The 22203-nt window shown below is 43.5% G+C and overlaps 1 protein-coding gene across 1 annotated transcript; it reads right to left on the bottom strand.

Annotated features, from left to right (window-relative positions):
• Positions 1 to 2529: 2529 nt before the first annotated feature.
• On the bottom strand, positions 2530 to 8710 carry LOC123092598 (probable protein S-acyltransferase 15). The gene is made up of 11 exons (XM_044514398.1): positions 7975 to 8710; positions 7767 to 7901; positions 7204 to 7270; positions 5272 to 5368; positions 5070 to 5166; positions 4902 to 4985; positions 4650 to 4690; positions 3764 to 3829; positions 3031 to 3090; positions 2880 to 2931; positions 2530 to 2775 (listed from the first exon to the last, which is right to left on the bottom strand). Exons 1-11 carry the CDS (start codon positions 8465 to 8467, stop codon positions 2684 to 2686), a joined length of 1284 nt encoding a protein of 427 aa, XP_044370333.1. The 5' UTR covers positions 8468 to 8710; the 3' UTR covers positions 2530 to 2683.
• Positions 8711 to 22203: the final 13493 nt, after the last annotated feature.

Here is a 22203-nt window from a genome sequence, read left to right on the forward strand (position 1 = left end):
GTACTTGATAGTACTAGAGACTTGTGCATATTGTCGGTCGCTTGGTGCTACCCGGTTGTTGTTAGTATACCTCTTGGCAGTGTACTGCATGTCACATCTGTCATCTACTACCTGCTATGATGAAAAATTGTTCCGTTTCTCAGATCTAGATCTCCTTGTTCGCTGAGAAGTTTGTTGCTAGTAGTTGGCATTAAGGACTTCCTGGTAGGTTGTTTCCTTTGATCAATTATAACTTCGTTGAAGCGATTGCTTTCGGTGATGGACTTTGGAGCAAAGCTCCCTTGTAAAAAAAATAGAGCTCGAATGATTGCCTTGCTGCTCGTCGAAGTTATGGAATACCTGTTGCTGCAAGACTGGAACCTATCATAATGCTGCGTTCACATTTAGGCCCTCTTTGATTTGCATGATTCTTAAAATATAGGAATAGAAAAAAAAATACAGGATTGAAATGACATGCCCACTTGAATCCAACTTCCTATGATACAAAATAAGCGAGTTCAACCTCAATTCAAAGTTGTGACAAGTTCAACCTTAGTACAAAAGTGCGATACTTATTTTGGATCGGAGGGAGCATAGAATTAGCATAGAATGGTTGATGTCACCAAAAAAAAAAGAGATTGTAAAAAGAGGTTGTACTAGATGCTAGATTTCCAACAAAGTATACATATGATTCCTTAGAATTCCTACGGGATTCAGTCCGATGAATCAAATGACCAATGTAGAATTCTCTTTTAAAGATTCTAACAAAATCCTATTGAAATCAAAGGAGCCCGCCCTTAGTTGTTGCTCGCCGATGTATAAGTTCTGAATATCAACCCCGTCAACAGCATGAAACATGGGTACAGATTTTTTATGAGGGGGACGGTGCTCGGTGGTGTGGGGGCTAGGGACGGTTTCACCAACTACACCATGCGGGTCAGTAGTCGGTAAGGACGATCAAATCAAAGCGATCGGGTACGTCGTGCGTGATTGACTCTTTCGCTTGGTGCTGTGTTTTCCTGGAAAGAAAAACTGAGCTTTGTTTCCCTTGGTCGCTTTCTTGCCCTGACGACCCTTTCTTTTCTTCAGTGCTGCTTGCGGTCATCTGGTTAGGCTGGTCCTAATGGTAATATCATAGCTAGTATCATACATGTCAACTAGGTAATTTTGATGAGGTGTCATAGCATTAAATGAAAAAAAAGAGGATGGAGTATCATATCATGATATCGTATCATAATAAATTTTATGCTACTTTGTGTCATGCATGGCAATAAATAGAGTACTACATGATATTAAAATATGATATTATGCAATAGGAAGGTAGTATCATACACTAGTATCATATGCAATAGGAAGGTATATGATACTACCCATTACAACCAGCCTTATTACAATTAATTCATTTTCTCCCTGCCCTTCTTTTCCACCTACGAATGATTGGATGCTTGGAAATTGGAATACACCTCGACATCTTTATCTCCTCCGTTTCGGAATCTGAGCTAGGACTGCACTCTTCTCAAGAGGAAAGCCAACCCCAAAAAGAAACATAAGAATGCAATGGGTACATAAAATGGAATTGGAATCCAAATGGCGGAAACACACCAGCGCTGCCGCGAACAACCCTGAGTTTCCCTTCCCTAGCCCGTTTCAAAATTTCACTTCACCGTTTACATTTTCAAAAAGAAATTAGACTTGGAAGTTCAGATTTCACGAGGAGAGGAGACGTTGGGTTAAGACGACGACGCTTGGCACAATGCGGCGTGGATGCGCACAAAATAGACACCCCAAATGCGCGCTGAGAGGTCCGGAGTGTGCTTTCCCCGCACGGCAACGCACTTTCTTAAACCGACTGGCGGCTACCCATGGCGGATAAGCAGCACGTCCTTGTCATTTCGGGAACGTCGTTGTCTCTTTTTCTTTTCTTTTTTGCGGTCGTTGTCTTTCTTTTTCTTTTTGTGCGAGGGGAAAGGAGTTTTATTTATTTTATAGTGAGAGAATTACAGCAGAGAGGCAAAAAATCCTTGACACATGGTGGTCCTATGTGTACACCCTGTACGACTATAGTTTGCCAAACGGCCGACAACTCTATTTTGATCCTAATCAACTTCTGAGGAATAAACTCTCTCTCTCTCATCAAGTCCTTGATTTCAACCATGAGATGACCATAGGTAGAACGATCAGATGAGGCCTCACTTAAAACAAATTGGACAATAAGTGGAATGTTGTATAGCCAACGGCATCCCTTGCATAATTGCATGTATCTCAGTTTCCAATGCATTGCCAATCGCTAGTGCCTAGTGGGGCAGCAAAAATTATGCAGTAAGCCTTCGTCAAATTGAAACTAAAACCATGACACTTATTTTGAAACTAAGGAACAGCACGACCTGCTCAAAGGTGTAGCCCTCGAAACAATGAGATGTAATAGTACCATTTGCAGTAATATAGCCTGATTGCCATACTGATGAACTGATCACCATACTTGTGCGGGTGCCCAAATCACATTTGCAGCGACGCGGCATTCATCAGCATGCAGATAGCGTTCAACGAGGATTTTCAAAAAATGTTAATTGCTCGTATCAAGGCAGACTCTGAACTGCCACAGTCCAAATGATACACAAACCAATGAATATGAATCAGTGTTACAGTAACAGGCAAAAAATATCTTCAGGAATCTTGAGTGGGTGTTCTCCGGTCTCGGTGCGTTTTAGATTATACTTGTATTATTCGGCTTCAGGAACTCCCTAATGTTACAAAGCATGCCTTTGTCGTATGGGTTGACAAACTTGACTTCAAAATCTGCATTTGTGGTTTGAAAAAAAAAAGGTCAAACATGTACCATAATTTAAAAAGCAACAAGAGGAACCAATCAGTCAGCAGTAATGTTTATACTGGTAAAGCACCTGACTGAGGCTGTTCCTTCATTTGGAATTCAGGATATTTCTTCCAGTTTATCTGGATAAATCTCACCTCTTAGCTATAAGAAACAGCAAACGAGAAGACGACCTGCAATTGGTGAAGAAAGAGTCCAAAGCATGGGAAATTTGACATTACCCACTCATGCGTCCTGATGTTGAAGCAGATGCCGTACACATGCCATATCAGGAACACAACCTGGCAAGGAGCAGCAAAATTCATACCCCAAGACTTAGGAGAAACAACACGGATCATAAAAAAGTCATAATCAGCACATTTGGTCTAGACAAAGGCTCACAGCAACACAAGTGCAGCCATGGCCTTGCATAGGAAGATAGATTTCAAGCTGTGCAAAAATAAGAAGACCCGCCAGCTGACATATTTAAGACACTTGTCAATCATAGAAAAAGCGGCCAGTGACTGAGATTAGAGAGAGCAAACTGGTATTTCTAGCTGCATGCTTTCAGTGTGCATCTATATCAGGATCGCTGTAGCTGAATATAATTTTATAAATGTTGGCACTTTCAGTCCAGTTGAGACATGAAAAACCATGACACCATATATCACTAGTTGTAAACCTCTGCAGTGTACAGTACATTATTTGTGTTCCTTTTCTGTCCGTAATTCATGAAGCATGATCTGTTGAACCATTACCCTCAATTCTATCCAAAAAAATTATTCTGATTATCTTGCCAGATAAATTGTTCATTGCATGCAGACAACTCTATCTCATAAGCGAATATTGCCACAGTTCAGACACATGAGATGCTTTTTCTCCTTCCAAATAATACAGCTCATTCATGTGCAGAGGTAAATGGTTACAGAAGCAAAAACTATGGTCAATGTGGCTTCCAAGAGGTTAACAACGAACCTGCCATACCACTTGGAGGACTGAGAAGAGCATTGTGCCGATCACCATGTTTAGAGACAAATGATTCTGTAAAATTGCCCAAATTAAGTATCATGCAGTGATCCTTACATACAATGATGCTATCTGATGGCCAATCAAACAAATGAATCATAGGGGAAAAACTGAAAAGAATGTTCTGTAATTAAAATATGACAGGGTTTTTCAAAACACTCTGAATTACACGTTCTCTGGAAAATCATACCGAACTAGACTACAGATGCACTTATTGTGCCTAAATATCTGAATCTACTAAGATAGACCAGCATTGGTTGAAAATCATAAATCCCATGATGCCTACTCCCTCTGTTCCAAAGTAAGTGTCGTGGTTTTAGTTCAAATATCAACTAAAACCACGACACTTATTTTTTTCGCGAATACGCAAAAGCTTTGCGTATCATTGCATAGATAGGAGGTAGAAAAAGGTAGCGGTTACAGGGGTAGCGTCGCAAGCACGTACACCTAGGGCGTGAGCGAGAGCTACAAGGGCGCGGAGGGGGGGAGTACAAGACAACCATTGCGTGTTAACATGAGCTGTTGGTTTTGTGCCTTTGAAAAACAGAGTTTGCCTTGCCTACCTTTGACCAAATTTTGCTAACATCTAGTTTGATGCAAAAGTTTCGGGTTTTCTACTCTAACAGTATTTTCGGAACAAAACTTAGCCAAAACATTGGGGCCACCCAGATTTTGCTAAAAAAAAAATGCTTTCCATGTTCTATGTTTGGGTATAAGCCAAACCTGATCAATGTATAAGACCTTTCATGCAAGGAACAAAAGATCAATTGGCTTGACAATGTAATCATAATATCACTTGGCAAGCTATGCAAAATAAGATGATGGAAAGAGATACCTCAGTTATTAAAGTTCCTGAGGTTATGCATCTAGTTATATCTGTAAAATAGAATAAAAAACAGTTACAAATGCAGCAAAATCCATGACTGCGAATACTATTTGGATATACGAAACGCAAAAAGAGTAAATGTATGTACAATGTCTTTAATTAGAAAAAAAAAGACATTTCCAGCTGTGAAAGCATGTAGACCAGCTATCCCGCAAAACAGTTAATTTATTTCGGACGTGAAGGAGATAAAATGCCACATACATTTAGTTGAACACATTGTATATGTCGATTCAGCAACAACAAATCCTGTCAGAAGTGCCATAAATAACCTATGATTTTTCTGTCCTGCAAAACACGGTATGCAGGTTAAAGTGTGCATCTATCTATAATGCAAAGACAGAAGCAAAACTAAAAAATGCAATATAGTACCTATGCAATTACCAAATGCAGGGCAATGGTGGTCATAACCTCTAACATTTGCTTTGCAACAGTTACAATGCCTCACCCTTGAGAGTGATGGGTACTTCTACACCAAAAGTACAAAAGATTCAGCATGTTAATGCACAACGTCCAGATTTCAGGTTAGCAACTTAATATAACAACTTCATTGAAAACTCTACTTTCTCAACACCTCACTCGAGCATATAGCATCCACGAAATCCTTGCAGCCAGCCTCTTCCAAAAATGAAGATTCGTATGCAACAATGCCGGGATCACCAGAAAGAATCCTACAATAAAAAAAATCAAACTAAACCCCTAATCCCAGAGGCAGCTGTATGCTAAGGCCAATAAATGTTAAGCGGAGTATGTCCAAATGGATTTTTTTTTTGTGGTCTTAAAGCCTGAACTTCATTATGGAGTCCAAGATGAACCTCAAACTTCCAATCCCCAAAATCTGAACCCTTATTTTATAATCCTGGCCCGACCCTTGGACCTGAAGCTTGTTTAACTTTGACACACCCACGATGATACGGCCACGTCTACACACACGACTGAATATGCTACGGGTGGTGTTCAAGGTGAACCTATAATTATTGTTGACGTCACTGTTATGCCAAGCTTGAAAACAGGAGAAGTACATGTACCAAAGTACATGCGTTTTGATCTGGAAGACGAGAAGGATACATAAGAATTAATGGAAATTACTAGTAGGCATTTTGTGGTGCTTCCATTTATGTGCGTACAACCATGCGTGCATGAGGAACATGATGCATTGGTGAGTCACGTTGATGGATAATAATTTCCATCGGTTTAAACCAGAGAAGACAGCCTATGTTGTGCATGATAAGGAATCTATGGCTGAAGAGTTTATTTACAGTAATACTTGCTACGTCAGGGTCAAATCTAGAAGATCTTTTACGTTTTTATTCCTGCCCAGCAAGGAGAGGATCAGCGTGAGGATTATAATTATTTGGGATTTCTTAAGCTTGAAGGACATCGGGTTTAGAGATATCTTGTCAAAATCTCTACTGGCATGTGAGTTCCTGCAACGCGTTTACAAGCTGAGCCTATACGGTTCGTCCACATTATTCCTTCAGATCAAAGGGGTGGCGTGTTGTTTCCGTGAACTTGCAAACATCTTCGTAAACCTGCTGCGATGGAGGTTCGTGCCGTGAAAGATCAGGCCAACAACGGACCGATCCTTGCCTCGAGGTTCACTCCACATCACACGAAAAGAGCGATCGCAAATTCGCAATCAAGAACTCATATCCTCGCGCACTCTTGTCACTGACATTCCTAGCCCTCCCCAAATTCACTACCATTTCTCTCTCATCGGCGAGCTACCTCCCATGCCACCCTTGAAGTGTATATGTGGATTGCCTAGCCCTTTCCATCAGTTTAGACTTTTGGTTGTGTTGGCTAATGCATGAAGCTTAACATGGTATGGCCCAAGGTCTTGAGTTCAAGTCCTGGCTTTTGCAATTTATCCATAAATTGTTGTTCCCCCCTTTGTGTCCACGTATAGGCCTCTCTTTCCGCGTCACACATGAGAGGGGGTGTTGAAGTGTATATGTGGATTGCCTAGCCTTTCCATTAGTTCGGACTTTTGGTTGCGTTGGCTAGTGCATGAAACTTTTGCAATTTATCCAAAAATTGTTGTTTCTTCCTTTGTGTCCACGTATAGGCCTCTCTTTCCGCGTCACACATGAGAGGGGGTGTTGAAATGTATATGTGCATTGCCTAGCCTTTCCATTAGTTCGGACTTTTGGTTGCGTTGGCTAGTGCATGAAGCTTAACAACCTCCCTTCCCCTAGCTGTTTTCCCTTCCTTGCCAGTGTCTATCTCCACCGCCGGCCCCATTCCACTCATGTAGCTCTATTTGTCCTCACCATCATCTCCCCCACCACACCTTTTTCCTGGTGTGCCGTATAAGTATAAGCTCAAGGTTAGGATCAGGATTAGGAAGTTCAAAGTTCCACTTTCAATGTTTGAAAGTTCAGAGTCCATCTTGGAACGAGAACCATAGTTTAAGGTTTACAATGAACAATTTCCTTAGTGACTAAATAGAGCTTAGAGATCGCTAAGCGCATCCCAAAAAATATGTTCCAGAGGAGTAGCTAACCTGTAAAGTCCCCACAGAAGCAGTGCACACTCAGCATTAATCAGCATGTCTAGTAGAGAAGAGGTATCTACAAAACATAAGGCTAGTTATAAAACAAGGATATTCTAGAGTATAGTTAGAAAACTATCAGAAGCTCTATACACTTATTTAACTATACCCTGCTCAAAAGTGGCATAATTTTTTTCGAACAAGTTATGCATAATGCAAGGAGGCGAGTATAAACTACATGCTGGGATCATAGAAAAAATATGGCACCTGATGTCCTGATCTACAATTCCATCCCAAATCATAATGAAATGTCAGGTATTACCATATTTGTTTAAATAGAACTACGCTCTAGAATTGCAATACATCAGGAACGGTTCTTAGCTCCATCCACAAATATAGCATATATCTAAAGCAATAAACACCGTCCAAATGGCATTCCACCAGTGCACTGAGCTATAATGAATGCTTATTTCTATTAAAAAGAAAAGGAGACACACATAATATGCAATTTCAAACACTAAAGACATACGCACACTCCGCAAAGTCCAAACAGAAGTAATGCACGGGGATTTCACCTCTCCGGATGACGAATAGGTAGACGCCCCACAAAAACAGCACATTGAACAGCACGAACAGCGGCGCCGACGCGGCCACTCCGATGAACCTCCTCCAGAACCTGCCCACCAGAATAGCCGCCAGGAATACCAAACCTGTGCAGCACGCAACCGAAGCAGGGTCAAAATTGCATTAAAAGGGCCACAGGAAAGCAAAGCACGCACTGACCTGCGACGGGGAGCATGGCGAGGAGGGAGATGGATGGGAGGAGGCGGGGCACTATGGCCACGGCGAGCTGCGAGAAGAGCACCAGGCCGCATGATACCAGCGCGGAGCACAGCACCTCCCATGGCGACCTCCGCAACCGGTGGAGCTCCGACGCCAGCCTGCTCATCGCCGAGAACTCCTCCGCCACGCCCTCTGGATCCCAAGAACCATCAATAACTCTTGAGCACGGAGATCCAGCCGGGGTCGGTACGGCCAGCGCCAGGTTCCGGCGAGACCTTCGATCTTGGCGGATTCCGAGACAAACTGAGGAAGGAATCGAAGGAGATGCGGGGGAATTTCGTCGAATGTGTGTAGTGGGCGGTGGTGTGGGAACAGCAACAACTATCGACGCGTCAAAGGAAAGGGCGGTGCTAGGCGCCGGTCGACCGGCGCCAGCACCCCGCCGGTCGCATCCCAACAGAAATGCACATGTAAAAATACCTAACTTTTGCATCTTCGGAGCCCATAAGGGTGCAAAAAAGGTTACATCTCCGCCTCCCAAAGATGTAAAATACAACACTTCCTTTCACTTCCCTCCCGTCTTCCTCTCACCTCCCGCCACACCACCGTCGCCGGCCGCCCGCCCACGACGTAGTCACCCCTGCGCCAAATCCGGCCCCGTCGTCGCCCCGCTGTCGGTTTCGACGTCCGTCGTCGGCTGCCGCCTGAAGCCGCGAATCGGCGGATTTTTCCTCCTTTTCTCCCCGCCATCGATTCGGCCTCGTCGCCGCCTGATTCGCCCCCTCCCCGTCGCTCCTCCCTCGGCCCCACTCCGTCGCCGTCGTACCCCACCTCCGGCCGCGGGCCACACATCGTGGTTCTACCGCCCTTGACACCGTCCAACCTCACCGTCGCCTGATTCGCCCCCCCCCCCCCGCCGCTCCTCTACCAGCCCCAATCCGTCGCCGCCCCAATCCACCTTCGACTACAACGCCCCGCCCCGTCCCGCCGTCACCATACCATCGAGGAAGACCCCGAGGGGCAAGGCGGGGTTCTCCGGCATGAGGGCGAAGCGCTCTGGCAACTTCGAGGTGGAGTTCAGCGACGCCGGCCGCTGCTTTTGGCTAGGCACCTACCCCCACCGCCCACGAGGTCGCGCGTGCCTACGACGTGGTGATGTGGCGTGCCGGGAGGCCGAAGAAGGACCTCAACTTCCCAGAGATCGAGACACATGCGGTTGCTCGTGCCAGGGGGGCATTCGCACGGAGGAGATCACGACGAAGAAGATGAATAAGAAGAAGAGGCCTGCCATTGTCGTCAGTCCCGACGATAGCGGCGAGGCAACGATGGCGAGGTTCGCGTATGAGCATCCAGAGTATGTGCAGGCCGAGCAGGAGTTCTTCTGGAAGGGCGACACTGAGAAGAAGAAGAAGAAGAAGAAGGAGGAGGAGGAGGAGGAGGAGGAGGAGGAGGAGGAGGAGGAGGAGGAGGCCGACCCCTCGACGGTGATCCCCGTCGAGTCCTCGGAGGAGGAGGACTGGGGCGACTCAAAGTAGATGAATGTAGTACCTCAAACTAGTAGTGGTTGAACTAGTAATAGTTGAGTTTGATATGTTTTTATTAATTATAACTATGTTTAATTATGTTTGAAATGAAGTAGTAGTTGAATTTGCTATGTTTGAAGTATAGGTTTCAAATGAAGTAGTAGTTGAAGTATAGTTTTACATCTCCATTTGCATCTTCTATTGGAGTTCCTGTTTTACATCTCCAATATACATCTTCCGTTGGATCTGGCACTTTTTTGGAGATGCAAAAGGCACTTTTTGGAGATGTAATTTTTTACATCTCCAAATTTGCATCTTCTATTGGAGATGCTCTAATTGTGTTGTTTCCCGGCCGTTGGATCAAGCCCTCGTATCGTCCCCCCTCCCCCCCAAAAGAGTCACACACCCACGCACGTAGGGAGAGTGAAGTGGGTGTCGCTGAACACCTACCATGGACACACACAACAACCGCCCTTGAAGCACCGCCGATCGACGCCCTCGAAGTACCCATCCTTATATGTTCCTCTATGATGTCGTCGCAACACCTAATTGCCGTCCTCGTACACGATCAACATTGATTGTAGCACAACCATTGATTGTTTGCTACTCCCGCCCCCATGATTGCAGCTTTTGTCATCAACGGGTGGAAGCCCTGTCGCAGCTTCACCCAGAGTCTTCTCCAGCACTGGTGGGTGTCGGTCGCAGCTTCAGCCAACCCTCTGTTCTAACATCACCGTTGAGAGGTTCCGACAAATCTGACAGGCGGTTCTAGCAAATCAACCTTGTGGTTCAAGGAAAAATCGTCCGGCGATCCCACCATCTTCACTCCATGGTCCCAACAAATTCGCTCGGCGGTCCCAGCAAAAAATCACACTGGTGGTTGCAGCACCATCGCTGGACGTTGCGTCTCACAGGCTCGCCGCCAGGCCATTCCAGCACCTTTGCGCAATGGTCCCAACACCGCCACCAAGCTGTTGCAGCACCTTCGACAACAACGTCGATCCTAGTCTCGCGGGGGAGGAGCACGACGCCGATAATGGCCACCAAAGATGCGCACGTAAGTAGTGAAGATGTTCTCTCATGGCGAGGAGAGGAAGGTGGAGGAGAAAGAAGAAAAGAGGGGGAAGCCCGCCGGTGCGTTGGGCGGACTTCGTCAGATTTGTGTTGCAGCATGCGAAGCTCGCCGGATTTATGCGCGATATGGTGGATATCACTGAAGAAGGAGAGAAGAGATAACAATGCATTGTGAGATAAAGGGATAAGGCAGTGTCGCCTCCCTCCCGTGTGGCCCACCACGATACAAGTGTAGCATTTCCCCTAGTAGATACCACGCAACAACACAATGTCGATCGAGCTTTGGTCTATCGATCAAGTTTGATCGAACGACCAGCGTGCGAGAGACACAATCGCTCGGCTGGGTGGGCGGCAATGATGAATTACCCAAAGTAAATACTACTACACTCTCTAAGGCATTGTCAAAGTTCGAGGTGGCCCAAGCGGAGGAGGCGACTGATATGTCCATTTTGCATCATGTGTTCCTCCTGTTATTTATAATGTTTTGGGTTAATATTTCACTTCATGAGGCAATTCTAATGACTTTTCCCTCTTATTTTGCAAGTTCAACATGAAGAGGGAAATTGTCGGGACCTGGAATTCTGAACCTAAAAAAGCTACGGCAGAGATGTATATTCTTTGGAGCTCCAAATGATCTAAAAATTTATGGAGAATTATTTTAGAAATAAAAAAAAAATACCGGAAGAAGGATCACCGGGAGGCCCCCACCATGGAGTCACAAGCTCAGGTGGCGCCCTCCCCTCCCGGGGCGCGCCAGGTGAGCGTTTGCCTCCACCAGCAGGCCTCCATGGACCCCTACTCCTATATGATGTCATTTGCCCTAGAAAAAACAAAAGAAGACTTTCGGGATGAAGCGTCGCCGTCTCGAGGCGGAACCTGGGCAGGAGCACTTTTGCTCTTTGGCAGAGCGATTTCGTTGGGGATACTTCCCTACGAGGGGGGGGGGGGATCGAAGCCATCAACATCATTAACATTCCTCTCATCGTGGGAGGACCAATCTTCATTAACATCTTGACCAGCACCATCTCCTCTCAAACAGTCCATCTCTTGTATTCAATCTTTGTCTCAAACCTCATATTGGTATTGATACGTCCCAAGCGTATCTACTTCTTCAAACACTTTTCCTCTTGTTTGGACTCTAATTTGCATGATTTGAATGAAACTAACCCGGACTGACGTTGTTTTCAGCAGAACTACCATGGTGTTATTTTTGTGTAGAAATAGAAGTTCTCGGATCGAGCTAAAAATTCACAGAAAGAATTTTTTGGAATATATAAAAATTATTGTCGAGAAGATCTGCTAGAGGGGGGCCACCACAAAGCCACGACCTCAGGTGGTGCCCCATAGGGCGTGCAACGTGAGATCATGGGTCCCACAGACTTCCGTCTGCCCTAACTCCAACTCCATAAAGACCATCTCATGGAGAGAAAAATCAGAGAGAAAGCATCATCATGTTTTACGATACGGAGTCGCCGCCACCTCTTATTCTTCACCGGGAGGGCTGATCTGGAGTCCCCCCCGGGGCTCTAGAGAGTGGGAATTCGTCGTCATCGTCATCATCAACCCTCCTTCATCAACAATTCCATGATGCTCACCACTGAGAGGGAGTAATTCCTTCGTAGGCTTGCTGAACGGTGATGGAGTTGGATGAGATTTGTCATGTAATCGAGTCAATTTGTTAGGGCTTGATCCCTAGTATCCACTATGTTCAGAGATTTATGTTGCTATGACTTTGCTATGCTTAATGCCTGTCACTAGGGCCCAAGTGCCATCATTTCAGATCTGCACCTATTATGTTTCCATGAATATAAGTGAGTTTTGGATCCTATCATTCAAGTTGTATGCACCTACTATGTTTTATGATCCGTAGAACCCCAAGTGATAACAATTGAGATTCACTCCAGTGATGACCGTAGTATGAGGAGTTCATGTATTCATTGAGTGTTAATGCTTTGTTCCGGTTCTCTAAGAAGAATCTGAAAGACACTAAAACAAAGATCCTACCCTCTAAGACGATGGGAGGTAAGGAACTGCCATCCCACTCTGCACTTGATTCACCTTCTTTTTTAGTAGACTTGCGACACCACCACCTGTATTCAATCTGATATGTCACAAGTAATTGATGATGCTACTTCTGCTATGAATTATACTCAAGATGATGATGATACTTTGCTTGATGAAAATGTGCACTAGGTGAATTTCTTGATGAACAAATTGCTAAAGCTAAAGAAATTGAGAATGTAGAAACTACTAGAAATTATGATTCCCCTCATTTGCCTAGCTCTCCTACTAGATTTGAAATGTCTAAAGTACCCGAGGGTTATGTTATGGATGGGGAGATTGCTAGAGGCTTTCTTTCTTGTACTGATAGAGAAGATCTTAAGAAATTACCAAGTAAGCTGAAAGAAAAGGATATGATAGAGAGAAATAAATATGATCCTAAATTTGCTACTTCTCCTATCTTTGTTACTGATAAGGATTATGAATTCTCCGTTGATCCTGAACTTATTACTTTGGTATAATCAGATCCTTTCCATGGTTATGAATCTGAAATTATTGTGGAACACCTTACTAAATTAAATGATATAGCAACCATGTTTTCTCATGAGGAAAAAATCGCTACTATTATATTTTTAATTTGTTTCCTTTCTCATTAAAGGGTGATGCTAAAGAATGGTTTAATACTCTTGCTCCTGTTTGTGTGTGTAGTCACCAGGATATGATATATTACTTTACTGAGAAGTATTTTCTTTCTCAGAATAAACAAGCTGCCTTATAGGAATTATACAACTTTGTGCAATTTGAGGAAGATCATCTCCCTCAAGCTTGGGGGAGGCTTCTCCCATTACTTAATCCTTTTCCTGGTCATCCTCAAACTCATGAGATCCATTAGTATAACAAGCAAATCACCACTTTAGGTATTGTTGAAAACCCATTCATATTTTATTATTGCATAATACCTACTGTATTCTAACTTCACCATGACTTATACCCCGATACAATCCATAGTATATTCATTAAAACAAGTAAACAATGCAACAAAAATAGAATCTGACAAAAACAGAACAGTTTGTAATGATTCGAACAATGACCATACTTCTGTAACTCCAAAAATTCTGAAAAAATAGGACAACGTGGGAAATTTGTATATCAAACATGTGTTAAAAAAATAGAAAATTATCACGTTCCAGTGAACCTAAATAATTCTGCTACTGGACGAAAAAGTTTATGTTCTCTCACAGAATCAAATCAACTATCATCCAAATCATCGCAAAGGATTTACTTGGCACAAACACTAATTTAAACACAAAAACACAACCATAAAGTAGTATAATTGTGTGCACACCAAAAACAGGAAAGAAACAAGAAAAATAAAGATAATTGTTGTTATTTTTTGTTTATCATCTTTTGATGTGTGTTCACACTAGTGACAGACGTGCTATACAAATGGTTTTTACCCCCTTTCCGCGATGGAGTTTTAAACCGTCGCCAAGTGAGTGTGTGCGATAGGGGGGGTCCTTCCCACACAACCCAGAAACCGTCGGGGATAGGCCCTCCGGCCACACCGGCGGGGACAAAATGAGCTCATCTGTGATCGGGCGAGGCATCGAAGCCCAATCATTTCAGTTTGTATGTACATCCCACACAGTGAACCCCAGAAAAACATTTCCGTTCGTATGTATACCACACATAGTTTTGTGTGTAGAAACGTTTGTCCAGGGTGGCCTAACGCAAACAGTTCTCTACCGGAAGCCGTGTGTGATTGTTAATTGATCCAACACGCCTACTTTCTAGGAACCGTGTGGGTTCTTTGAGTTCATCGCCCACGATGTTGTTCGAGTAACCGTCTGCAATAGAAAACCACAATAAGCAGGGTAATTAGCCTATTATTTGATAATCCATCTAGTAATCAAATTGACATTTCTTATAAAACACAACATATATTTCATATCCATATAACGACAATTAGGATTTCATAATCGAATTACATCAGATAGCTTCAGCACTCAGTTACACGAAAGAGGGATATAGCTAGCTACACCATTACACAACAGCAGCAAGTTTCACATGCAACATTGAAAACCTTTGGAAAAGTAGCATCATACACGGTAAATAGATAGATGAATCTCATCTGGGAAACTACAGAAGCAGAAGGCGAATATTGAGCCTTCAGTGATGTTGAATGTCCTTGCAACTTTAGGCCAGTGGCTATGGATAATTGCCTGCCCAACCTTCGTCCTCTTCGGGAAGATCTCAATATTGTACCATGGGTGTTGAATGAATACCTTCCTTGCCTCTTGATCATGCAGGTGGTTTGAGAGGTAATCATCGGTGAACTGCTTTGGAAAGTACCGAAAACAAAGATATGCATAAACCGTTGTTATAAATTTTGAAATGGCGTAATGGATAAAAACAAGGTAAAAGAGTTAGTACCATCCTATAGTTGACTGATGTGTTCTTCATTGTGCAAACCAAGATCTTGTTGTTATTCATCGCAATCTTTATCCTAACAATCTTTTTGAGTTTCTTGACTTGAGTGATATTCATGGATATCTCATTTCCCCATATACAAATTGGGTCGAACAGTGAGTCTAAGCCTATGACAACAGGACCTACATGTGCAAGACCAAATTGTAAGAAACCTAAATATTAGAATGCTCCCTGCAACTGCAGGATAATGTGCTATTAGCGAAAGGACCATGCATGAGCAAACCTCGATGGTAAATCGCAATGTCTCCCATTGTTTACCTCCAACACATATAAGGAAGATCTTGATCAGGTTAACTGAGAGTTGCCATACTATCAGTAGAATATGTATTGAGTACAACCAAATTCGATTTTTTCTCACATGCATAATAATACAAAATTGTACCCACAACAAATGAAAATCAAATTGCAGAATTGAACCAAACACCTAACTGGACAGTAGACCAAATGAACCAAAATAGTTAACTGAGCACGACATTGCAAAATAGAACATATACTACAAGATAAGACAATTAACGAAACCAAGAATGCTTGAGAACAGTGATACATCCATTTTGCATCATGTTTACCTACTGTTTTTATAATGTTTTTATGCATAATAATACTTTTTGGAGTAATTCTAATGCCTTTTGTCTCATAATATGCAAGGTACACACAAAGAGGGAGAATTCCGACAGTTGGAAATCTGGACCTGAAAAAGCTACGTCGGGCTATTGATACGTGTCCAACTGAAAGTGCAACTATCCCTAGGTGGTTTTGGTAATTCCTAACAACATATAGCTCATTGGGCTAATACTATTCCAAGACAAATATTTCAGGAAAGCTCAATGAATGGCTTGGCATGGATGAGGAAAGTGGATCCCTCAAAATAGTAAGGATAAAAGGATTGGCTCAAGCTCAAAAGCTCAAGACTCTACATTTTACATTTTAGTGATCCAAGATCACATTGAGTCTATAGGAAAAGCCAATACAATCAAGGAGGGATGAGGTGTTGCTTAATGAGTTTCTTGCTCCATGGTGCTTAGTGATATACTGCAAAAACCCTCAACTACTTTCTCATATCCACATATGACCCAAACCAAAAGTCAAACTCGGCCCCACTGATTCTTTCTATCCGGCGCCACCGAGTTCGGATGTCATAGCCACTGCCACAAACCCTAGGCAAATCGGTCTCACCGATAGGGATCTCGGTCTCACCGAGATGGGATTGTAATCTCTCTGTTTCCCTTCGTAACGTTTCGGTCTAACCGAAGTGAGCGATTGGTCCCACCGAGATTGCAATGTAAACTCTCTGTTTGCCTTTCGTAACATTTCGGTCCCACCGAAATGAGCGAATCGGTCCCACCGAGTTTACCTGACCAACTCTCTGGTTAGCTTATTACCAAAATCGGTCTCACCGAGTTTGTGTAATCGGTCTCACCGAGATTACGTTATGCCCTAACCCTAACCATATCGGTCCTACCGAGTTGCATGTCGGTCCCACCGAAAACCCTAACGGTCACTAGGTTTACTAGATCGGTCTGACCGAGTTTGTTGATTCGGTCCCACCGAGATTGGTAAATTGTGTGTAACGGTTAGATTTTGTGTGGAGGCTATATATACCCCTCCACCTCCTCTTCATTCATGGAGAGAGCTATCAGAACAAACCTACACTTCCAACTTACCATTTCTGAGAGAGAACTACCTACTCATGTGTTGAGGCCAAGATATTCCATTCCTACCATATGAATCTTGATCTCTAGCCTTCCCCAAGTTGCTTTCCACTCAAATCTTCTTTCCACCAAATCCAAATCCTGTGAGAGAGAGTTGAGTGTTGGGGGGACTATCATTTGAAGCACAAGAGCAAGGAGTTCATCATCAACGCACCATTTGTTACTTCTTGGAGAGTGGTGTCTCCTAGATTGGCTAGGTGTCAATTGGGAGCCTCCGACAAGATTGTGGAGTTGAACCAAGGAGTTTGTAAGGGCAAGGAGATTGCCTACTTCGTGAAGATCTACCGCTAGTGAGGCAAGTCCTTCATGGGCGACGACCATGGTGGGATAGACAAGGTTGCTTCTTCATGGACCCTTTGTGAGTGGAGCCCTCTATGAACTCGCGCAGCCGTTACCCTTCATGGGTTGAAGTCTCCATCAACGTGGATGTACGATAGCACCACCTATCGGAACCACGACAAAAACATCCGTGTCTCCAATTGTGTTTGAATTCTCCAAACCCTTCCCTTTACATTCTTGCAAGTTGCATGCTTTACTTTCCGCTGCTCATATACTCTTTGCATGCTTGATTGAATTGTGTGAAGATTGCTTGACTTGTGCTAAGATAGCTAAAATCTGCCAAAGACTAAAATTGGGAAAAGGTTAAGTTTTTAATTGGTCAAGCAGTCTAATCACCCCCCCTCTAGACATACTTCAAGATCCTACACCAATGTATCTACTTTTCCTAACACTTTTCCTCTTATTTTGGACTCTAATTTGCATGATTTGAATGAAACTAACCCTGGACTGACGTTGTTTTCAGCAGAACTACCATGGTGTTATTTTTGTGCAGTAATAAAAGTTCTAGGAATGGAACAAAACTTTGCGAGGATTTTTTATATCAAATAAGAGAATTTCTGGAGCCAGGAGGTACCCGAGGGGGGCACCTGGGTGGGCACAACCCACCAGGGCGCGCCAGCCCCCCCGGGCGCGCCCTGGTGGGTGCTGCCCACCTGGTGGCCCCACTGACCCTCAAACCGACGCTATAAAATCCCATATTTCCAGAAAAAATCAAGGAGAAAGAATTATCGCGTTTCACGAGATGGAGTCGCCGCCGTCTCCTGTTCTTCATCGAGAGGCCAGATCTAGAGTCCATTTGGGACTTCGGAGAGGGGAATCGTTGATCTTTGTCATCACCAACACATCTCCATCGCTAATTCCATGATGCTCCCCACCGGGAGTGAGTATCCCTAGTATCCACTATGTTCTGAGATTGATGTTGCTATGACTTTTCCATGCTTAATGCTTGTCACTTTGGGCCCGGGTGCCATGATTTCAGATCTGAACTGTTTATGTTATCACCATTATATCCATGTTCTAGACCCCATCTTGCAAGTTATAGTCACCTACTACGTGTTATGATCCGGCAACCCCAGAGTGACAATAGTCGGGACCACTCCCGGTGATGACCGTAGTTTGAGGAGTTCATGTATTCACCGTGTGCTAATGCTTTATTCCGGTTCTCTATTAAAAGGAGGCCTTAATATCCCTTAGTTTCCAATAGGACCCCACTGCCACGGGAGGGTAGGACAAAAGATGTCATGCAAGTTCTTTCCATAAGCACGTATGACTATTTACGGAATACATGCCTACATTATATTTATGAACTGGAGCTAGTGCCGTATCGCCCTAGGTTATAACTGTCTCATGATGAATATCATCCAATGAGTCACTGATCCAATGCATACGAATTTATCTTATATTGTTCTTGCTAAGATACTACTACTGCTACTGTTATCGTTACTGCTGCAATATCATTGCTATCACTGTTACTGTTACCGTTACTACTACTGCTATCATCAAAACTATCATAGTATTGTGCTACTAATCACTTTGCTGCAGATAATTAATCTCCAGGTGTGGTTGAATTGAAAACTCAGCTGCTAATACCTTCAAATATTCTTTGGCTCCCCTTGTGTCGAATCTATAAATTTGGGTTGAATACTCTACCCTCGAAAACTGTTGCGATCCCCTATACTTGTGGGTTATCAAGACCTTTTTCTGGCACCGTTGCCGAGGAGCACAACTATATTTCTTGAGTCACTTGGTATTATTATCATATTATTACTATGAAGAATCTGAAGGATGTTAAGACTAAGATTTTTCCCTCAAATACAAGGGGAGGTAAGGAACTGTCATCCAGTTTTGTTTTAGATTCACCTTCTGTTATAAGTAAACTTGCAACTCCACAACATGCTATTAATTCTGATATGTCGCAAGTTATTGATGATGCTACTTCTGCTATGAATGCTACTCATGATGATGCTAGTACCTTGCTTGATGATGATGTGCCACTAGGTGAATTTGTTGATGAACAAATTGCTAGAGTAAGACAACATGATATTGTTGAATCTAACGATGAACTTGCAACAGAAAATCTTGAAACGCCTACTAGAACTAGTCCTCCTAGATATGAATTTCCAAAGGTACCGAAAGGTTATACTATGAGTGAGGAGGCAACTAGAGATATTCTTGCTTGTAAGGATACGATGATCTGGAGAAATTATTATGCAAGTATAAAGAAAGATCTCCGAATGCTAAAATGAAATATGATCCTGAGTTTGCTACTTCACCTATTGTTATTGCTGATAAGGATTATTAATTCTCTGTCGACCCAGAGTTAATCACTTTGGTTGAATCTGATCCTTTCCATGGTTATGAAACTAAAACTATTGTGGTACATCTTACTAAGTTGAATGATATAAATACCCTTTTTGCTCATGATGAGAAGATTCGCTATTACTATATTCTCAAGTTATTTCCGTTCTCATTAAAGGGTGATGCTAAAGCTTGGTACAATACTCTTGCTCCTGGTTGTGTGCGTAGTCCCCAGGATATGATTTATTACTTCTGTGAAAAATATTTTCCTGCTCATATGAAACAAGCTGCCTTGCAGGAAATATTTAACTTTGTGCAAATTGAAGAACAGAGTCTCCGACAAGCTTGAAGGAGGCTTCTCCAATTGCTTAATGCTTTGCCTGATCATCCTCTTAAGAAAAATGAAATACTTGATATCTTCTATAATAGACTAACCGATGCTTCTAGGGACTTCCTAGATAGTTGTGCTGGTTGTGTTTTTAGGGAACGAACTATTGAGCAAGCTGAACAATTATTGAATAACATATTGAAAAATTATGATGGTTGGACTCTCCTAAAACACCTATTAAACGCACTCTGAAGAAGAGGGGCATCTTATATCTCAGCCCTGAAGATATGCAAGAGGCAAAGAAATCTATGAAGGAAAAAGGTATTAAAGCCGAGGATGTTAAAAATTTACCACCTGTCGAAGAAATACATGGGCTTGAAGCACCACCACCACCCAAGGTGGTAGAGGTAAAATCTTTAATGAAATTCAATGATAGTGATGATCCTCATAATAAACATCCCAGTCAATGAAGGAAATATGCCCTAGAGGCAATAATAAAGTTATTATTTATTTCCTTATTTCATGATAAATGTTTATTATTCATGCTATAATTGTATTAACCGGAAACATAATACATGTGTGAATACATAGACAAATAGTGTCACTAGTATGCCTCTACTTGACTAGCTCATTAATCAAAGATGGTTAAGGTTTCCTAACCATAGACACGAGTTGTCATTTGATAAAAGGGATCACATCATTAGGAGAATGATGTGATTGACTTGACCCATTCTGGTAGCTTAGCACTTGATCGTTTTAGTTTCTGCTATTGCTTTCTTCATGACTTATACATGTTCCTATGACTATGAGATTATGCAACTCCCGATTACCGGAGGAACACTTTGAGTGCTACCAAACGTCACAACATAACTGGTGATTATAAAGGTGCTCTAGAGGTGTTTCTGATGGTACTTGTTGAGTTGGCATAGATCGAGATTAGGATTTGTCACTCCGATTATCGGAGAGGTGTCTCTGGGCCCACTCGACAATGCACATCACTATAAGCCTTGCAAGCAATGTGACTAATGAGTTAGTTACGGGATGATGTATTACAGAACGAGTAAAGAGACTTGCCAGTAATGAGATTGAGCTAGGTGTTGAGATACCGACGATCAAATCTCGGGCAAGTAACATACCGATGACAAAGGGAACAACGTATGGTGTTATGCGGTTTGACCGATAAAGATCTTCGTAGAATATGTAGGAGCCAATATGAGCATCCAGGTTCCACTATTGGTTATTGACCAGAGATGTGTCTCGGTCATGTCTACATAGTTCTCGAACCCGTAGGGTCTGCACGCTTAACGTTCGGTGACGATTGGTATTATGAGTTTATGTGTTTTGATGTACGGAAGGTAGTTCGGAGTCCCGGATATGATGACGGACATGACGAGGAGTCTCAAAATGGTTGAGACATAAAGATCGATATATTGGATGACTATGTTTGGACTTCAGAAGTGTTCCGAACAAGTTCGGGCATATACCGGAGTACCGGGGGGTTACCGGAACCCCCCGGGGAGTATAATGGGCCTATTGGGCCCTAGTGGAGAAGAGGAGGGGTGGCCAAGGCAGGGCTGCGCGCCCCCTCCCCCTCTACTCCGAATTGGACAAGGAGGGGGGCGGCGCCCCCCTTTTCTTCCCCCCTCTCTCCTCCTTCCCCCTTCTCCTACTCCTACTCGGAAAGGAGGAGTCCTACTCCCGGTGGGAGTAGGACTCCCCCCTTGGCGCGCCCTCCTCCTGGCCGGCCGCCTCCCCCTAGCTCCTTTATATACGGGGGCGGGGGGGGGGCACCCCAATACACACAAGTTGATCATTGATCTTTAGCCATGTGCGGTGCCCCCCTCCACCATAATCCACCTCGGTCATATTGTAGGGGTGCTTACGCGAAGCCCTACGTCGGTAGCTTCATCAACACCATCATCACGCCGTCGTGCTGATGGAACTCTCCCTCGAAGCTCTACTGGATCATGAGTTCATGGGACGTCACCGAGCTGAACGTGTGCAGATCACGGAGGTGTCGTACGTTCGGTACTTGGATCGGTCGATCGTGAAGATGTATGACTACATCAACCATGTTGACATAACGCTTCCGCTTACGGTCTATGAGGGTACGTGGACGACACTCTCCCCTCTTGTTGCTATGCATCACCATGATCTTGCGTGTGCGTAGGAAAATTTTGAAATTACTATGTTCCCCAACAGCGGTATCAGAGCCAGGTTTATGCGTAGATGTTATATGCACGAGTAGAACACAAGTGAGTTGTGGGCGATACAAGTCATACTGCTTACCAGCATATCATACTTTGGTTCGGCAGTATTGTTGGATGAAGCGGCCCGAACCGACATTACGCGTACACTTACGCGAGACTGGTTCTACCGACGTGCTTCACACACAGGTGGATGGCGGGTGTCAGTTTCTCCAACTTTAGTTGAATCGAGTGTGGCTATGCCCGGTCCTTGTGAAGGT

This window comes from Triticum aestivum, chromosome 4B (genome assembly GCF_018294505.1).
Source record: "Triticum aestivum cultivar Chinese Spring chromosome 4B, IWGSC CS RefSeq v2.1, whole genome shotgun sequence".
Lineage (NCBI taxonomy): Eukaryota > Viridiplantae > Streptophyta > Magnoliopsida > Poales > Poaceae > Triticum > Triticum aestivum.

Coding starts and splice junctions, on each gene's coding strand:
- LOC123092598 (XM_044514398.1), bottom strand. CDS start 8,467: ATGCAAAAGTTAGGTATTTTTACATGTGCATTTCTGTTGGGATGCGAC. Junction 7,271..7,766: donor CCTATTCGTCATCCGGAGAG/GTGAAATCCCCG, acceptor TATGTTTTGTAG/ATACCTCTTCTCTACTAGAC. Junction 2,932..3,030: donor ACATCAGGACGCATGAGTGG/GTAATGTCAAAT, acceptor AGATTTATCCAG/ATAAACTGGAAGAAATATCC.